At 43.2% G+C, this 20,076-nt stretch overlaps 1 protein-coding gene across 3 annotated transcripts; it reads left to right on the forward strand.

Annotated features, from left to right (window-relative positions):
• The first annotated feature begins 2,203 nt into the window (after positions 1–2,203).
• Positions 2,204–19,390, forward strand: cd99 (CD99 molecule). 3 transcript variants are annotated; one of them, XM_086211282.1, is made up of 13 exons: positions 2,208–2,438; positions 7,434–7,463; positions 8,564–8,623; positions 9,875–9,907; positions 10,165–10,209; positions 10,789–10,827; positions 10,979–11,017; positions 11,806–11,859; positions 11,996–12,076; positions 12,942–12,968; positions 13,661–13,681; positions 16,278–16,448; positions 17,141–19,390. In XM_086211282.1, the coding sequence occupies exons 1-13, from the start codon at positions 2,375–2,377 to the stop codon at positions 17,167–17,169; spliced, it is 693 nt and encodes a 230-aa protein (XP_086067408.1). In that variant the 5' UTR covers positions 2,208–2,374; the 3' UTR covers positions 17,170–19,390. The 3 variants fall into 3 exon arrangements, with proteins under 3 accessions (XP_086067481.1, XP_086067408.1, XP_086067332.1); XM_086211206.1 differs by having other exon boundaries at positions 2,209–2,438; positions 16,275–16,448; XM_086211355.1 differs by lacking the exons at positions 16,278–16,448; positions 17,141–19,390 and adding an exon at positions 14,061–16,216 and having other exon boundaries at positions 2,204–2,438.
• The last annotated feature ends 686 nt before the right edge of the window (positions 19,391–20,076 follow it).

Below are 20,076 nucleotides of genomic sequence, written 5' to 3' on the forward strand. Positions count from 1 at the left end.
GAGAAGAGTGAAATTAAAAAAAAAAAAATTACGGGATCACAAAACAGAACCGTAAGGCCTCTACTGGCAACAATGGCAACCTGCTAAACCTCACAATCACTGAAACTGAATTACTTGAAGTGTAGAAAGGATCAAATGTATTTAACTTTGAACTGTTTGAGTAGTTACGACTGAAATCGACATCAAGAATAATGGATGCTTCTATTTGAAAGTGTAAAAAGTTTTACATGGCGAATTCGCTTGTGGACATGCCTGAAAGACCTGGCGTCTAGGAGGCATCCTCACCAGGAGGAGCAGCAGCTCTACTCGGAGTCCCTCCCGAATGACTGAGCTTCTCACCCTGCCTCTAAGGGAGAGCTCAGCCACCCTGCAGAAGAAACTAATTTCAGCCGCTTTTATTCATGATCTTGATCTTTCAGTCATTACCCAGAGCTCATGACCACAGGTGAGGGTTGGAACGTGGATTGACCGATAAATCCAGAGCTTCGTCTTTTGGTGATGCTCTCGTTTTACCACAACAGACCGGTTTAGTAACCGCATCGCTGCAGATGCTGCCCCAATCCGCCTGTCAATCTCCCGCTCCATCCTACCCTCACCATTTTAACATATTTCATTTAATTAAAAAAAAAACCCATGGTGGATGAATAAATCCAACTACAACTGAAGAGAGTGAAGATAAAGAGAGATAAGATACCACGACACCAGGTTCTGTAGAGAGATGCGAATGAGTCAGCTCCTCCAGAGCCTCTGAGTCCCACCCCTCATAAACAGTCAAACTAGTAATGTGGGGTAGTACCACTACTTTATTGGAACACACTGCACAAATGTGACCTTTCACATAGTTTATATGCAGCTATACGCCTAGACAATGCAGCACTGTAAGTGTCAGTTTTACTATCAGCAAACAACAATAAAGCAACAAATTTAAAATAATTAAGGAAGACGCCACAGGTTCACTCCCAGCCTCAGGGTCATGGCCCAGGGTCAGATCAGCTCTGATCATACAGGTGAATTATGAGGATAAGACAGTTAAAAGAAAGGATACCAGATGAATTTCCTGTCAACATCATAGTGCCAGAGTCTTCATATATTTCATAGTGATGTCAGACACTAAGAATTACAATTACAATTACAATTAGCTAAAATTGCTAATTTGAGGACTTTCTATTGTTGGTTAGCAACCGTTAGCTTAGCTGTCAATCAGAAAAGTGTCCATCTCAGCATTGTTTTATGGCTCCTTTTTGTCTGTCGACCTAGACCAGCGTAGAGATAAGAGATGTACCTGACTGCATAAGCAGTCAGAGGCTGGACAGATTGACAGAAGTAGTCGAATCAGTCGATTTCACCCACTCTAGTCACAAGCAACCGTTAGCCTAGCTGTTAATCAGGAATGTCCACCTCAGTATGGTTTAATAGCCACTTTTTGACTTTCAGCCTCATCCAGCATAGGGATGCTGAACCAGTATAACCAGTATCAGCTGCCTCCCTGACCACCTATGGAAATGATCCCCTCAGGTCTTCTTTAGTCACCTGAACCAGGAGCAGCCGCCGTCCCACGAACCTGACACTAGATAGAGCTCATGCACCTCCACAACACCCACTCTGATCCAGACCGTCTCCTCGATAGGTGTCCTTTTCATTAAAAAGATAAATGTTCAGCGTCCATGCTGTCATACTGAAACATGTTTCTTCAACCCTCCTCATATCAGGGGAACAGACAAGTACTCAAAAAGAGTCTGATTCTTCCATCTTTTTCCTTCATTACTTCTTTGTGACTCCAGGACGCACAGCCAGACACACTGTCTATAAACAACAGAATAGATTCGCAGTCCCCACAACAGTAATCCCAGAGAAACACACTGGTCTTTATTCTTCCTGGGTTGTGGTGGGCATACTTGAAAGGCAAAGTCTGCTTTTTGGAGTATTGCTTTGACTACAGCATCCAGAATCACAACCAGCTGGTTTTATCTGGTTGTCCTACAATTGTTGCTTTTCTACACAACTTTGGCTAAACAACGAGAAAGGTTTGTCCTAGACTCTTGGAAAGCAGGAAAGCTCCCCTCAAAAGAACTCATTGTGTGTCTTGACCCAAATCACACATATTTAGAATGGAAAGTGTTAGGAAAATAGGACAACAGAGCAGAGAGTGGTAGTGGGAGTGGGAGTGGGAGGAGTAGAGGGTGTGTCCCTGTCACAACTTTCTTCAGCTCCGCACTGAAGGGTTAATGGCTTTATGAATTGCCACACCCAGTGCCAGTCCTCCCTGGTGAAGTTGACTCTAGTCAGACTGTAACCGGACACCAGAGCCAGTTCAGAGCTCCAAGCTAACCTGGTAACACACGACCAAGTCACTCAGCTGTGAGTTCCAGTAAACATGAAGTCTGCTCTCAGGACGCTACTGCTGCTCTCTCTCCTCATTGGGACATTCTGTCAAGACGGTAAGCTTTTTGTTTGCATGCCCCTGAAACCCTGCAGTGATTCTAACTGGAGGGTTTCTACTACTTCTCCTTCTGAAGGAGGCAGGAAAAGTTTCTGGGAGCTAGTTTCTCTCTCGTCCAGGGAAAGAGGCTTTTAGTTCAAGATTGTTTGAGTCCGGGGGGTTTGGTGGATTTATACAGCTCATGAGAGTTACAAGTCTGAACCACTAGGCCTGTGCTCTACCCCTCCTCCAACACACACACACACACACACACACACACACACACACACACACACACACACACACACACACATTCATGTACACTGAAACATGGAAAGAGTGAAATTTTCATCATTTACTTGAGGCAGAGGTGATGCAGAGCAGTGAAAGATTTAAAGAACTAAATAACCAAATAGGTTTAGTGACTGTTGAGTATTATCAGACTGTTACAAGACTGTTCCATGACTGTTACAAGACTTTTTCTTGACTGTTACAAGACCCTTGCTTGACTGTTTTAAGACCGTTGCTTGAGTTTTATACGACTGTTTCATGGCTGTTTCCAGACTGTTGCTTGACTGTTACAAGATTGTTTCTTGATTGTTACAAGACCGTTCCAAGATTGTTCCATGACTGTTACAAGACTGCTTCTTGATTGTTTCAAGACTGTTTCATGACTGTTACAAGACTGCTCCTTGTCTGTCACAAATATGTTTCTTGAGTGTTACAAGACGTTTACAAGACTGTTACAAGATTGTTCCTTGACTGTTACAAGACTGTTTCTTGATTGTTACAAGACTGTTTCTTGATTGTTACAAGACTGTTTCATGCCTGTGTGGTGGGTGGACCCCCGTCATTCGCTCCATTTTGATGTGGAGCCCATGTGTCCAATGTGGCTGTTGCTCTGAACTCCTTTGTTGTTGCTGTTGTTGTGGTTGCTTGGTTACCGAATCCCTTCTAGTCCTTCTGCATCTCTTCATTGTGAGAAGTGTTGCAACTGTGTGAAGTTGTCATGGAGAAGTAGTTATCACAGTAAATAAACAATCAGATACGTGCTTTACCTTCAGTGGAAATTGTCACCAATATTTAATTGCAGTGTGTATAGAGTGTGATTGATAATTAGCTATTGACAGATCAATTCTACATGCATTTTCTGATATCCACAAACACTGAGCTCAAGTAAACAAAAGGCTCTTTACATGTTGTTTTCAAAAGCGGGATGATTGTGTTGTATCAGCTAAAACTGGATTTGAATCTGGACGTAAACATGCTACTCTGACTCAGAGCTGGACTAGCATAGCTGAACAACACCGTGCTCAGGCTTTAGTCGGCCTCCATCAGCCTGGTCTTCTTTGGCTCTCGCTAGGTAATCAGTTTGGTATGCAATGCTAAAGTTGAATCAGAGAGAGCCTGACATGATCAGTTGCCAGTCTGAGCCAGTTCTCCCACCCAGTTATTCTAGTGTTTCACTTCAACCGTTACCTGTGTGTGGCCATGTGTGTCAGTCCCATTTGATTCGGCCATATAGTGTACAGATGTAAAGTGAGGGTCTGAAGTATGTAACGATCAAATATTAACGCACTGAAGCAGGTTACATGTGGCAGAAGCTAACAGACTCACTCGCTAATACGAAGAGGAATAAAAGTACAGTGCTGGCATGATAGTGATGTATTACACCCTCTGCTGAGGAAGCTGAGGGCTGCAGCAGCTAACCACAGGCATGCCAACCGAAACAAGATGGCGCGCCGTCAGCTTCAAGATACCCTGATACAAGCTGAGCGTGTTGATACTTTAATCTTCGTGCGTGCATGCGTGCGTTTGTGTGTGCGATAATCACGATACCCCCTTATAACAGCTGTAGACAGGGTTTAAAGGTGCTTGGTTAAATTTGTTCAAAGAGGAGCACATGCAAAAAGCAGACGAGGGGCAACTAGAAGAACATGAGATTAAAATGAGACGTACGAAAGTTAGGGATTTAAGTAAAAGCAGATACACCTCCTTTTATCAATGACGCCACTGAAATACGCCCAAGAGCTCCTGCAGCTGGTCACATGCTACCAGTGTTGTGAACTGCTGCTGCTGTAACTTATAACTCTTCATTTATAGTTACAAACTGTTCATTTATAAGTTTGAACTATTCCTGTAAGTTACTAACTATTCTTTTCTAACTTCTAATCATTTATGCATACTTACCAACTGTTCATATATAACTTCTACCCATTCCTGTATAGTTACTAACTGTTCATATATAACTCCTGTTTTAAGTGTAGATACTAACTGTTCATATATTACTTCTACCATTCCTCTATAGTTACTAACTATTTATATATAACTTCTGCTTTAAGAGTAGTTACTAACTGTTCACATATAACTTCTGTTTACGTAATTGACAACTGTTCATATATAACTTCTAGCTTTGTATGTACAGTTACTAACTGTTTATATATAACTTTTAACTGTTCCTCAACAGTAACTAACTATTCATGTATAACTTCTAACCGTTACTGTACAGTGACTATTTATTCATAACTTCTAACCATTACTGTACAATGACTATGTATTTATAACTTCTAACCATTCCTGTATATTTACCAACTATTCATATGTACCTTCTGTTTATGTATAGTTACTAACTGTTAACATATAAATTCTGTTTATGTATATTTACTAATGTACTGTTGCTTTGTAGTACCTAAGTAATCCTCTGTAGTTACTTACTGTTACTCTGTAGTAACCAATTCTTCCTCTGTAGTTTCTAACTATTCCTCTGTAAGAGCTAACTGTTGCTCTTCTATAAGTACCGTTTCTCTGTAGTTACTAACTGTTACTCTGTAGTAACTAACTGTTCCTCTGTAGTTACTAACCCATTCTTTATATATACTAACTGTTTCTCTGTAGTTACTAACTGTTACTCTTTAGTAACTAACTCTTCCTCTGTAGTTACTAACTGTTCCTCTATAAGTACCGTTTCTCTGTAGTTACTAAGTGTTACTCTGCAGTAACTAACTATTTCTCTGTAGTTACTAACCCATCCTCTATAATTACTAACTGTTTCTCTGTAGTTACTAAGTGTTACTCTGCAGTAACTAACTGTTTCTCTGTAGTTACTAACCCATCCTCTATAATTACTGTTTCTCTGTAGTTACTAAGTGTTACTCTGTAGCAACTAACTGTTCCTCTGTAGTTACTAACCCATCCTCTATAAGTACTGTTTCTCTGTAGTTACTAACTGTTATTCTGTAGTAACTAACTCTTCCTCTGTAGTTACTAACTCTTCCTCGTTAAGGATCTAATGTTTGCTTCTAAAAACTGATGGTGGTGGTAGAGAGACAGGTTGACTGCTGGCCACTATGCAGCTCCTTTATTTTCATATTAGCTGACATAAAAGAAAAACTATGTCAATATGTTAGCATGTCTTTTGCACCATTTTAAGTGATTATACTGAACTTATCATGTGTCTTTTTTTAAGAGGGTATACTATCACGGAAACTAAACTGCTGTGCCACCACAGGCTCAGGTTTACCGCTAACTGTCGATAACACTTTGATATGGTTATTTGATTGAGATTGGAATATTTTTCTCTACTTCCTTCCTTCTTTCATTACGACATTTGAACATAGAAAACAAAAATCAGATGCGTTTAATGTTCCCTTTTTTAAAAATACAACCTTAGCCATTTCAGTAAAGATTTCTGAGTTAACCAGCTGTACCTAAATGCACCGTGGAGTTTTGTTTTTTGTTGTTCAGCCCTTGAGTGATGAGGATGCACATTTAATGCAAATTGTTTCAGATGAATTGTATTTTGTGTTAATTGTTTCAAATTAGTTTTGTGTGTTCAAACAGTAATGGAGGTCAGAAAGTGTACAAGATGTGAGTACAAGACAGTTTCTGTGTGTTTGGGTGTGGGGGTAAAGGTGCTTCCTTGTTCACGAGACAGAGACACTTTAACGCTGGAAAGTTTATGAGGTTGAAGTATAAGTAGTATTTGATGAAGTGAATTGGTGTTACTGCGCCTGCAGCAGCTGGTAGAACTGTGTATGGAGGAGCTCCTACGTCACCATGCTGTGTCTTTATGCTGGGATGTCTGTCTGCCGCAGCGTCCCCATTCTGCTCTATCTTATAAAACCTCTAACCACGTGCTTGTCTGTGGCAGAACAACTCAGAGTTTCAAAAGCGACTCGTGTTTCAAAGCTACTCAGTTTAGCCACGGCGTAGTCATAGCGACCCCCAAATATCCGACATGACTCAGACCAACACCCAAACACTGCACACATGTCTTGACTCTGAAGGCATCACACACAGGAGGGAATGCTCTGCTGTTTTTTTTGCAGGCTGTGTCACGTTTGTCTTCCTCTGGGCGGGGGAGGTGCTCACGTGAAACTGCAGGCCTAGTTCTGCTCTGGGGTTCCCCCCCAGAAACATAGTTGTTGTTGGGCCAGGCGGTCCTTGGAGAGGGCAGCAGACATTTATCACTTGAGTTAGAGAATAGCCACTCCATCTTAGAGGTCCACTAATAGCAAATTTTTCACAACTAAGCCTGACTTCCAGTGCATAGGGGGAATGCCTGATCAGCATTGCTGGCTTCACTGCTCGCTGCTATGATGGCTCTGCTTCAGCTCAGTGAAAAGTTTCTGCTTCACTGGCAGGATATGAGGACACGCACTTCACTGCTAATCACTGCAAATGTAAAATGAGTCAGAAATTGTTCCGTTTTGGAAAGTGTATGGAGCAATATTTGAAGTCAGCAAGGGAAATAAACAAGTAAAAACCTGAATGTAAGAGAGAAGATCTATTTTAAAATGATACATAGGATTATATTCCAGTTATTACTAGGAAACACGCGGTAAAAGTGACGGATTGGAATATTTCCCTAAGTGAAAACATGATATAGCTGGAAATATCTACTGCAGAAGAAATCGTCCTGATACCGATGTGTTCATGATCTCAAGGCTCCTGGGAATGGGCGTGGGTCAAGCAGAAAGCCTGTGCTAACGTGCTGTCTGTTGTTTTCTTGCAGAATTTGACCTGTTCGATGCCCTTGACCCAGGTGAGTAACTGTTTATAGGCTTTATTTTGGCTCGAAAAACCTGGAAAAATCCTGTAAAAGTCACACAGTAGAAAGGTGTCATGATAGATGATAGTTGAATGGAGCCGTTGAGGTGCGTATCTTCCCTTTAGTCACCTCCGCTGGTGTGGAGCGCACACACGCATTACACTGACCTGCGTTTAAAATCTTTTTTAAAAAGGTCAAATGTTTTTCACCTGATTTGTGTATATTTTGGTGCGCTGAATCCAAAAATAACACCGATTTGCTTTGATCGGGTCAAGTTTTTAAGATATGATAAGTGCACGTTTTGACCCTCAAATAGTACTAATTCAAGAAAAACAAGGCTTTAGCTGGCCCAGTCTTGGTTGGTTGTCACTTAAGTCAGTAATTACAAACTTTCTTTGAAACAATCGGAGTGCGGAATATGAGAAAGAAGTCGACGAACTCCTGAAGAACTTTCAAAAATGAAGGGCTCACATGTCAGTCAAAATGCGCTTCTCCGGTCTCACTTGGACTATTTCCCTCAAAACTGTGGAGACTTCAGTGAGGAACAGGGAGAGCGCTTCCACCAGGACATTTGTGTCATGGAAGAACGCTACCAAGGCCGGTGGGATGTGAATTTTCTTGGCGACTACTGTTGGTGTTTAAAATGGACATGGTGGCTACTCAGCACAGGAGAAAAAGGCCCTTCATCCATGATTAGCTTTTGGCTAATGTATAATCATTATTTTCTAAAGTTTGTTAGATAAAATGCTTGCTTTTTGTGAAGCACATTGTCCAAAATAAAAGGTAGTAAATAGTAATAAAGGGAGTTAATAAAAATTATTTTACAACCCCATATCTCAAAAACTTGACCTGATTGGACAAAATGAGGATGATTTTTGGATTTTGCAGAGCAAACTACCCGAGGATCACCTATCACATGCTTGACCTTTTTTTCTTGGCAGGCCAGTGTTATTGGCTGTTTCAACAAGAGCTGGTTTTGCAGTATTCCCGCAGTAACTCCAGGCGTCACCCGGGATGACAAACTTAAGGAAATATGACTCGAGGAGGAATTCAAAAGTCAGCAAATGTCATTAAATTTTTTTCTGTCCCTGTAGCTCCGACACCTGAAAAGCCCAAAGAGATTCCGAAGGCCCCGGAGCCGCCTAAAAATGACGGTTTGTACTTCTGCACTTTTTTACACTCGTACCGCAGGAGTCCAGGTCTGACTGAGTCGAGTCCCACTGCTGCTGTTGCTCAAAACCTACAGTAACAATGGAAATTGGAAATCTCAATCGCAATAAGTGATTGTATAGTAATCTTACGAAAATCAACCCTCACATTGCACGGCTCATTTGTACACTGAACAAACGAATAAGCTCAACACTTTGAGAGAGACCTTTCATGTTTGAGAACTGAAAAGTAGACGTTGTCAGCGGTAAGTGTGGATACTGGTCAAACAACAACCCCTCCCAATAAATACGACAGTGCATGAAATACTTCATGACCCATACAGAAAGTATTTCAATCAACCTGAGTACAGTGTTGGGTGAAGGAGTTCCAGTTGTTCATGGGTACTTATTTAAACTGAATTATTGTTGGAGGATTAACATTTGACAGCAGTTTGCTAGACTGACACAGCAGCTTGGTAACAGGCACTTGTCCCCTAGCTGATGTCACCTCCTTCACCATTAGAAAAACCTGAGTAGTCATCAGGAATGTCATATCCTGAACCTGTACAGAGAAGTAGTCACTAACAGTACATTCCAAAAGATGGCAGTGAACCTTTGAAGGCATTAAAACACCTCACATCTACCTGAAGTCACTGTAGGTTCACCAGTGAGGGGCAGAGCAGTGACCCAGATACTGGCCCGCAGCAGCTGGTATGTTATTTATAGCTGTCAGCTCTGGTGACATGAGAGCCCATCAAACTGGTACCAGTCCGACGTGTTCTAACAGGAAGGACTCCTCGTGGTCTGGTGACCTCTTACAAACTGTGTTAAATCTTGAAGTGTGCCCATCATCGTGGGCCAGCGGCCTTAGTGGAGGTCCACTCACAGTCCCCGTAGCGTTGACGTGCTGGTCTACAATAAAGTTTTCAGTACCAGTACTCAACAATACTGTGTGTGTCAGCAAGATTAGTTTTTCATGAAGATGGTCAATGCTGACATGCACAGGGTAGGTCCAGACATTTTCATCAACCCTTAGGAAGTAGAACCTCTACACTGCTCTCATGGGCCTACTCTTCTTTGGCTCCTGAACTCTACCATCCTTGTCATTCTTACCTTTGGACCAACTGCGTAACAGACAGGCACAGCAGGTGTAATCATGGGGTATGACTCTACTCTGGACCAGACTCACCTCCAAGTTGCATCACATGCTTTGTTCGGACTAGTCTGTGTATTACAGGTCTTCTGCTTTCTTTCCAGATGGCCTTGACCTTCTGGATGCATTTGGACCAGGTAACTCAACACACCTCCTCGGCACCATCACTAGACCTGCTGTATATCGCTACACAGCCTCATACATGCTACAGTAGCAGAGGTTAGACAGAGTTGTTTCAGTTTTCACAGAGTTTCGGTAATACTGAAAGCAGACACATCAGGACAGGAAGAGTTTGGACTCTTCATTCTCTCATCCCATCCTCAGTAGAGTTCAAGCCTTCAGAGTTTGAAAAAAATTATTTGTGTCTTTGTCTAAATCAATCCTTTGACTACAGATGACCCAGAGCCTAAACCCAAGAAGCCAACATCTGGAGATCCCGGTAAGCTGGTATCTCTTTCTCTGACTGTACTTGTTGCGTCTTTTTACAATCTATAGTTATAAACTTGCCTGGCCAGAGTACCAAGGAGGAACAGAGACTGAGTCAGACGGACGAATGAGATCAAGTTTTTTTCCTTAGCAGAAAAGCGTTAGATCTCACCTCACCAGATCTGTGGCCTAAATACTCAAGTCAGTTTATGATAGCAGTCCCCAGAGGTGCAGCTCACCTGGTTGTTGAAGGAAGACAAGTGGTCAGGGTCGCATTACACCTGAGATACACTTTTGATTAACATAGAGAGCAGTGGTAACCATTGTGTGCCTTGTTCTGGACTTCAGAATAACTGAGCCGAATGGTTTACATCCTTGAATTTGACATTATGAAACTCTGGTGGGATTTCCCAGCCCAGGGCATCATTCGCCAGGGCACCTGTTGCTGGGGCGGCCAGACTGCTGGTCTTCCGCAACTTGACTGCACCAAATCTCACGTTGTTACTGTGTTTACACATTTCATCCTCAGAAGAGTACAAATTTGCGTTGGTATCAAGATGATTTGTGATTTTTTTTTTTTTGGATCACCTAGACCCTGCCAAGCCAAAGAAACCAACATCCGGAGATTCTGGTAGGAAGCCTTCATCCTACACCCTACTGATTCCTGACGCTAGCCTGAATTCACCTCCTAGTTAAAATGATAGCCGTCCTTCACTGGCCAGTAAACAGAGTCTGGCCTGGATCACATCCTGTTTGATGTTGTGTATTTGTGTGTATTACAGATGGCTTTGGACTGGATCTAGAAGATGCTCTGGGTCCAGGTGAGCTTGGGAGAGAGGTGTCACCAGTGCCAATTCTTTGATGATCAACTGATTAAGATGGTTGAGGAGGAATTAGTCAATTGTGGAAATGATGTAGTCTTGGGTCCAACAAGCAGAAAATGGCCGATTGATTCAGTTAGTTGCCCCATATTCTAGTTCCCTGTTAGCAGGGCAGCTAACTTACGATGTCAAATTAAATGATAGAACTTTTAAAGAGTCTGTTAAATTCATCGAAAATCTGCAGGGACGATACCTAAGGATCTGACAAAAACTGGCTCTGACAACCCAACTCAAATACGCTCAGCTGATGATGAAACAAGAAATGGGTGGAGAACTACAAAACTAAGCAGTCAGTAAGACTGAGTAACTTGAGTCCAGAATTCAAAGTCCATAACTAAATGAGACACAAACATCTTTAGAATATTTTTGAATGTTTTGGAGAAAGTTTTCCTCTCTAGTGTGATCATTCTTCTAATTCTCAACAAATTACCAGATGGTCGTACATAATGTTCCCAGAGGGAAACAGCGCTTGTTGGGTCTTAGCATTCATGGGCAATATCAGAAGAATTCCCAATCATTTTTGTCTCGATCAGTCATGTTCACCCAAAACTCATGGTCCCCCTGAACTGAACTGAAACCTTTTAGAGTACTCAGCCATCGAGGGGCCCCATAGTAGTCTCTAAACCTTGATTATCACCCTAGAGACTGGCCTGCAGGGAGGCCAGTGACTGGGGGCCAATGGCCAATAAAGTCTAATATATCTTAATGTCATGTCTTTATTCATACAGAACTCAAACCTAAACCGGACACACCTGTAGTCCCACCAAGTGGGGGTGGAGGAGGTAAGCTGGCTCATGTATTACTGCAGTACTGCATATATGTTCGTAAGATACTGAGTCACACCTACTCTTACAAACACCGGGGCTTTTGTCCTGATGAATGTCTGTAAGTAATCACGGCGCATGCGTTCTCTCTGAGGTGGTGGAACCTTCGACGACTCTGACTTGTTTGATGTCAATGACGGGAGCTACAAGCCTGAGGGGGGTAATACAGGAGGAGGTAAGTCCTCCATCTGCTGCTGCCAGCTACTTCTACAAATGTCACCAAAGTTGGAGAACATCTGCCCAATCCCAGAACTACACCACAAGCTCAAACTTAGCTCCCCATTCTCAGCAGAGGGAAGATTTAACTCCTGCACGATTACCGCGTGCGATCTTGTGTCATTTTTGGGTTTTCTGCATGTACACTCGGTATTCAGCTCACTTCTATTGTGTCTTGTTGTTCCTCGCTACCACTGAGGCGGGGTCACGGATATTTCAGCCAAGCCGTGTATGACCAACTCTCGTCTGACTTCTAGTTGTTAAAACAAAGTTATCGACAAAGTGCACCGCTAGAATGTGTGCTGAAGCTATTAGACGTATCCTGTCCACGAGAGAGGGTAAAGCTAGTTTTCAGCTGCGGACGTCTGCTGCCAAACACACTTTTTTTCCCTCCTGCTCTCTTTAAAAAAAAAAAAAAAGATCTCCATTTTCACATTTAAAGGAGTCCTAACGCTAAGACAAAGAAGTGGAGGTTGTTTTGGAGGATTTTTCTTTGTCTAATCAAATAATGGAAGGAATGAGCAGTTCTTTGTCCAAAGGAGAGGGGGGTGGTGGGGGGGGGGATAAAAAGCCACAGCCTCTGTGTATAATTAGAGACACATGGTTGGTTTTCAGATCTGCGGTTTGATGTCAGCCTCAGTTCCTTACAGTTTTCCTTTTGCAGAAGGAAAAAGAGCCTATGCGAAAAAAAAACAGAACAATACTGATCGGATGTGTCTGTTTCAAGAGCCAGCTTGTTTCAGTACTTTTCTTTAGACGGCAGGAAGTAAAAGCAGGAATTCCAAATGTATGACTTGATATTTTTTCTTGTCTTTGGACTTCAGGTGGTGCAGGGGACTATGATTCTCATGGTACGTATTTGTGTCTGACTGTCTGTCCTGCGCTCTCAACGTTGGTTATGAACCTCCTCAGGGACTTGTAGACCGTCTTCAAACTCACCCTGAATGATTCGATCACGAGTGGCCACCTTGCGATATCGCGCTAGAAAAGTGTCTCACGTGACTGAGCCTGTTCTCTGGTGTGTTCCAACATGTCTGACACACTCGTACCACACTCGCTGACTATTCAGAGTTATCAGACATGGGGAAATAATGACAATCGTAAGCCGCCAATCACTCAGCGGTCTTTACATATGAAATAATAAGCCCGACCTCCAAAAACCAGATGGCAATAATTCCCCTAAACTTAATTAGGGCCTGAGCCTGAAGGTACTTCAGGCGAAGACCCTATTATTTTTTGCTCGTTAGAAAATACCTTTTTTTGAAGGAAGTAGCAAACGTTTTGGTTGACGCAAAGCTCAGCATGATATTCCTGGTACATTTTAACGTAAATCAACTTTGTGTGCTTAAGCTAAGCTTCAGTTTTGAGAGCTGATCTCATTCTGTCAAATTATGAGCCTGATCCTCCGGTCAGACCAGTACCCAGGCAGGCACCCATACCAGGACGGGTGCATCCTTTGTGGAGACTCCTCTCTAGATAAGAAGAGTTGTGAAAAAGATTCTGAGTAACACGTTCAGTAATGTGGTTCTGTGTTTTTTTGCAGGTGGTGCTGATCAGCCTCAAGGTAAATCCCTCTGCTTCTTCTGTGTTTCCTGTCTTTGTCTCTTCCCTCTGCCAGTGTCACTCTGGCATCACTCACACTCCCGCTGGAGTGGATCTTTCTTGAGCTGTCGTTGGGAATTTCCTGTTTCCTGTTTGGGAGGAAGTTGATCCAACAGATGTGTTGGTGCTCTAATTGTTCTACACTCCTCCATCACCTGGCTGTTAACCTTCCTCCCTGAGGCCTTGAAAGCCTTGCAAGCTCTTTGTCGTGGTGTAGCTCTGCACTGAGGGACTGTTAGGACTGGATAGGAAAGCTCTGTTAGGGGGCTTAAGTAGTGTTGTTCCAACCCCTGGTCTGGTCCCTCTGGCTAAAACTCTGCTACGATTTTGTGTCGTTGCAGATCCAGACATTCCGTGGGGACAAATCCTGAAGATGCTAAATGCTAACATGCCAGAGGAATTCTATATTTGGATGTCCAACATAAAGCAAATGTTCCTACCTCTGTTAGAGAGGGCCATGGACCTGCTGCAAGCAATGCCAGGAAACTAGCTTCCATTCCGTCGGGCTTTCGGGCCTCAGGCTACGCTCAGAAATTAGACCTTGACTTGAAACAAAAGAGCGTCGGAGGAAGGATTGTGATTTGTGAGAGACATACTGATTACCCCTGCTGCTGGCTTCCCTTGTTTTAAGTCACTGAGATCCGTTTGGTTTCAACTCTGTCTGGACTTCAACTGCACGAGTGGACAAGTTATCAGAAACACCCGCCGCAACTTTAGTGCTAGTCTTTGTTTATCACCAAGGAACTTAGATAAAATGCACGTGGAGGGAGTGTGTGGCTCCTTGCTAACAGTGCCTGGTTTGTTACAAATACGCGGCGACTTGTGAAAAGTGAGATTATACCTGTTAGACTGAGGTTAGGCTCCACCTCCCGAATGTTAGTTTTTCATCTCTTTCTTCACATTCATGATTTGGATCGAGCTCACAGTTGAATGTGATCTTCAGTTTAAAACTTATGGTTATTATTGTTTTGCTCTTGGCTATTACCATCTCGTGTGTGTGTGTGTGTGTGTGTGTGTGTGTGTGTGTGTGTGTGTGTGTGTGTGTGTTCGTGCAGGTACTTTTTTGAAGCTGAAATGGTTTCATGTTGGATGCTGGTTGTTGTCCCAGACTTTTACATGCCCTCAGGGGATGGAACCAGGGCCCGGGTCAGCGGTTAGTCCTCCATATGCTATGCTAGTTAGCGGTAGTAGTTTGTTGTTGGTGGGTTATATGATATAAACAAGCCTGTGAGACAGGAAATGCCTGATGAATTAGTGAAAAACATCAGGGGTGAGGGGGAGGAGGCGCTCAGTTCCTGACTCGTAAGAGGGTGCTGATGAACACGTGTGAGTTCCGGTGTCGTGTCAGGACACGCCTTGATCATGGCTAGCATACCCAGCGTGTTCTTGAGTCAGACTCAGCTCCCATCAGTCTGATCACATGATGGTGTGACGCCTGTGGCACTTCTGCTGACTAGTCCTCTTGTCCTCCTTGGTAACTGGCAGCAGACTTCATTTTAGAAGTTTGTTTGAATTTAAAGACGCTACTAATGATAACAGCGAGCTATCATCCCAAGATTTGAGGAGATTCTGAAGCCTCGTGACCGTTCATGGACTCTGGTGTGTTCAGACAAAATGTCCCCTTTCTAGCGCTCATTGTTCTCTTTTTATTTGAATCATTTTTTGCCTCTGTAACATCATAGGAACATTCCGGAGTGTAACTCCTATTAAAACCACTGTCCATCACTTTTTTGTGTTTTTAGCTATGTAAGCAAATTGTCACACACGCACACACACACACACCCTCTCTCTCTCTCTCTCTCTCTCTCTCTCTCACTCTCTCTCCTGGAACTGGCATCAATTTGCGAATAAAAGCTAGAGAACTGAAGTGTCATTGTATCGTGCTTTGATGAGTGAATTCAGGTGTGGTGCGTGTGTGTACGGGGGCTTCGGTCCACATGCTCAGCATATTCCAGCAGTAAGTCATCCTGCTGAAGCCTGGGATCCTCCTCTCTCTCTCTCTCTCTCTCTCTCTGTCAACGCCCTGTTTTTAGCAGGCATCACAAGACACACCTCTCCTCCATGACTCACTTTGGTTTTAAAGCAGTGCCAGCCAACTGTGTGTGTGTGTGTGTGTGTGTGTGTGCGCGCCCCACCCCGCCCTGCAGCCTCGGTGTCAATACACCGTTTTCTCACTCCACTTCTAAAGGGTTTGTCTGGCTTATATTTTCTCAGCTGACCCACATGTCCTCTTTTGTCTTTCTGGTCTTCTGGTTTGTTTTGTCGGAGCAAGTAGAGTCTGGTTGTCTTTACGAGCCATCTGTCACCATCTAGTGGAGAACTGGTGTTACTACAAATTCCAGTAGTCGATCAGGTTCTTTAAAGAGCTATATTAGTGCATCACAATGAGCTCAGTAAGCATCTGTAAACAAATTAATTTAAGTGTGTGTGTGTGTGTGTGTGTGTGTGTGTGTGTGTGTGTGTGTGTGTGTGTGTGTGTGTGTGTGTGTGTGTCTGTAGACTGTAATGGCACTCTAGCAAGCGTCAAGTTTTAACATGCTGGTTATGTCCCGCAGCAGAAGCCGGATCTGGACCGATTGCAGGAGTCGTCAGCGCCATCGGAGTGGCTCTGCTGGGGGCAGCATCCAGTTACTTCGCCTACCAGAAGAAGAAACTGTGTTTCAAGATTCAGGGAGGCGCCGACCCAGAGAGCGGCAAAGGACATCACGGCACTCAGTCGGATCCTCAAGGTTCTCTCTGATATATTTTTTGAACAATAAATACAAATGAATCAACTCAAAAGTCATCAAATGGCAGCATGTGGACAGGAAACAGTACATCTGCGCCGAGTTGCTGCCCCAATCATTGATGTTTCACTTCAGTGGTTGTGGATTTGTGAGGAGGCGGGGCCACCAGAGCTCAACAGTTTAGAAAAATATCTGTGATGCGATTCACGATGTTATTATTTACACCTGTGAGGGTGACGCCGCTGACACACCTTAGAAACATATTCAGCTGCTAAATTGATAAATACAGCCAACACCTTTTAACCCTCAATTCAGTCTGACAGGTAGGGAGCAAAGCCTGAGGGTTATTTGTAGCTCTACTCTCTAAGGTAGCTGTCAATCAACCGGGGGAGGAGTTTTAACAAGTCATCAGGCTTTGCTTCCTTTTTTCCTGCCTGTAAGGCTACACGGAGGGTTAAATAAGGTCCTGCAAGGAAAAACTTGTGCCTCATGAATGAATGCCGTTGTTCTTAAACCTGTCTGCTGACTCCATGCCTCCAAAATGTTCGCAGTGTTGTTTTTTTATGAGGCGACTGAGCTTCATACTTACTTAGTATGTAGTATGTACTTAGCTGTGCTGGTGTAGCGTGACATCTAGTGGTGAACTGTTGGTACTGAATTCATCTGATTCATCACTGTGTTCTTTTTCCTTTCAGTGTTTAGCAACTTACTCAGGACGTCCTAGAACCACTCGCCACCCCCCCCCCACACTGCCACCCCACCCCCCACCCCAGGACCCCCCAGGACCAGACCAGTCAGTGGCCTCTTCATCTTCGGTGTGTCGTCTTTCCTCTCAAAAAAATGGATGCACACAACTTGAAAACTACACAATAACATAAAGTACTTTTCTGATGATGAATTGGACTCAAATACCAAAGTACTCATGGATTCATTGTTCTATTGTCCTTATGTCTCTTTAACTCTTGCTAGTACAAATACACATTGTTACATGTGGCTACCTGAGGGTAGTTTACGTCATCATACATGTTTAAAGTAAACATGTGTGTTGTGCACGCATCATCGGCGTGAACCTACACTGAAACAGGAAATAGATGCAACACTTAGAGACACACGCCCATTTTTAGGAAAGACGATAGAGCCCCACAACAACCAGCTAACACTTCCCATCCATTACCATTCATTGTGCTAAGCTATCTAGCATGGGTCTCAAACAATGCAGGGACTTGAAATTCGTCGTGGGAAATAGACTGCAGACACTTTTGCAGGAAAATTTCCGTAGAAGTTCAACATTCAAACGTTTATACTAATACTATCAGAATCTTTGGGCATGAAGAACAAATGTTTCAGGTATTACTACTGCAAAAGTACAAGTGTTGCATTTATATTTTGTTGTGTATTTTCCTGTCATCCAGAGTGGATGTAGTATGTCCCTTTGCACCTTAAATGTGTTCAGGCACATTTGTTCCTGTGTATCATCAGAATCTGTGGCTCCATTGTCCTACTCTGTCCAACCAACCCTTTAATACGCACATCTGACACAACAGACTTCCTGTTGATATTTCAAAATAAAAGCCTACCACCAAGTGGAGTTTAACCATTTGTGTTGGTGAATAGCTTTTAATGTGAAATGTAAGATCAGGAAGTGGTTCTATTAATTCTAGCTTATAAGCATTTGCTGCTGCGCTTAATGGCAGTGACTTGCTTGAGGAAGAGTTGAGTCTGGTAAATGTTGGAGGTCAGCGATGGGTATCCGATACAGGATCAATAATCAGGATCGATAGATCACTAATCAGTGATGTGTGTGTGTGTGTGTGTGTGTGTGTGTGTGTGCTTTGATCTATCCCTCATGTAAACAGAAGGAGCTTGTACAATGCTGAATGTACCGATGGCAGAAGGAGTTACACATATTCTGTTAATGTATACAGCTCTGCTACTTTTATCTGACCTTTGTGAGTGACATTGCTCTTGTATCCCAACTGGGGGTTGTATTACCTCTGGACTCTCGTTGCATTGTGATTGTGTACCGCAAAATCCATTTCTGTGTGAATTTTGAGTCCTCGCCGTCTCGCTTTGTTAGGAGCTGTACTCAAACTGCAGGTGCTTTAGCCTCTTTTTAAGGCCTCTGTTTTGGTTTTGTAGCCAGTTCCGGTGTAACCGAGGAGGTTACTGACATCTAGTGGCTCAAGGGTGAAAGACTTCATCTATTGGGAGCCCCTTCCTGCTTCAGCTTGACTGTTGCTGAGACATCAAACCCTGTTTGTTCTGTTGCTCTGCTGCTACAATTTGGCCCCCCCCAAAAAAAAAATACACATAATGCGGCTTTAAAATAAACCTCGAATGGAACCTCAAACAACTGACTTAGTTGAAGAACTCTCTAGAATCTATCAAGTGAAAGTCGTGCGTCTTACTTGTTTACGGGCTCGCTAATGGACAGAAATGTTTTTTGCACTTGTCATTGATTGTATTAACTGTCTTTGCTGCAGGAGCAGAGCTCTGAGGTTTTGCAGATGCTGCACTCTGACGATGACGATAATGCCGTTTGTAGATTTGCATGATGCTGACTCGTATCTCCATTCCCTCACGTTTGTCATCTGTTTATTGGAGCCTGTCATGAGCTCATAAAGCCATTCGATCGGGCACCATGTGATCAGGGTCTTAGCGTCGGTTGCTATGGCACTGAAAGTGAGATGTAAATACTTGAGTGACGTGTGTGTAGATACTTGCTGATTTTGCTTGATGTTGCTTTCTAGTCATAACAATAATTGTGTCCATTACAGGTTTGTTGGAGTATTTTTACTCTCAGTTTAACAAGCATTGTTTATCCCGGTATATTACTTCTACTCCTGGTGATTAGATGAATGTGTGTGTGCGTGTGTGTTTGTGTGAGCGTGTGTGTGACTTTAATGTGTATGTACCTGGTCTCAATAAAAAGGTGTTGTACAGTTCATTATTGATTTGTCTTTCTTACTATGGAGGTTTTAGTTGGAAGTAGGTAGTGTACCGTAATAGTACTGCAACTCCATCCGTTACACTGCTAAAATAAGACGCCGCATTATCAATGAGGCTTCGTCTCAGTAGGAGGTTGGGTGGGCACCCTTAGGAGCCTGTGAGGGTTCCTCTGTTGCGCATCTGTGACACCAGCCGCATCACCACCCAACACCAGAAAAGCTGCCTGAGAACCTTCTACCTGAAGAGTTTCATCCAAATACAGTCCTGACAGGACAACAGCGAGGAACCATAAAAACTTGAAACACAAAAACTCACCAAGAGCAAAGAGAACACAGTCAGTTAGAAGAAACTGAAGAGGTGGAGCAGGTCCATGTCTCTAGGTTCTCTGCGCCTCTCCTGGTCTGGTTGAGTCTTTCAATATCACGTCCCTCTTAACTCCACTGACCAAAGAACAGCCTCTTCTTGGTCTATGGAGCAAACGTCTCCTGATGCTACTGAGCACCACTACGGTGCCACCAGACCAACCTCCGTAACATAATGGAGCACCTGTTGGTGCAGGTGGAGCACAGGTCCATTAGCTACTTAAAGGCTGAGGACGCTTGGTGTGAAGATGTCATTTGCAGTGGCGTGAACTAAAAAGTCGCTTAAGATAGGGCCCAGAGACTTACATTCGGAATTCAAA

This window comes from Aulostomus chinensis, chromosome 1 (assembly GCF_037954235.1).
Source record: "Aulostomus chinensis isolate RoL2024-O1b breed Wild chromosome 1, RoL_Achi_v1.0, whole genome shotgun sequence".
NCBI classification, from domain to species: Eukaryota; Metazoa; Chordata; class Actinopteri; order Syngnathiformes; family Aulostomidae; genus Aulostomus; species Aulostomus chinensis.

Excerpts from the sequence above, each read along its gene's own strand:
- cd99 (XM_086211206.1), top strand. The coding sequence starts at position 2,375 with ATGAAGTCTGCTCTCAGGACGCTACTGCTGCTCTCTCTCCTCATTGGG. Across the intron at positions 10,210-10,788 it reads GCCAACATCTGGAGATCCCG|ACCCTGCCAAGCCAAAGAAA; the intron begins GTAAGCTGGTAT and ends TGGATCACCTAG. Across the intron at positions 11,018-11,805 it reads AGAAGATGCTCTGGGTCCAG|AACTCAAACCTAAACCGGAC; the intron begins GTGAGCTTGGGA and ends TTATTCATACAG.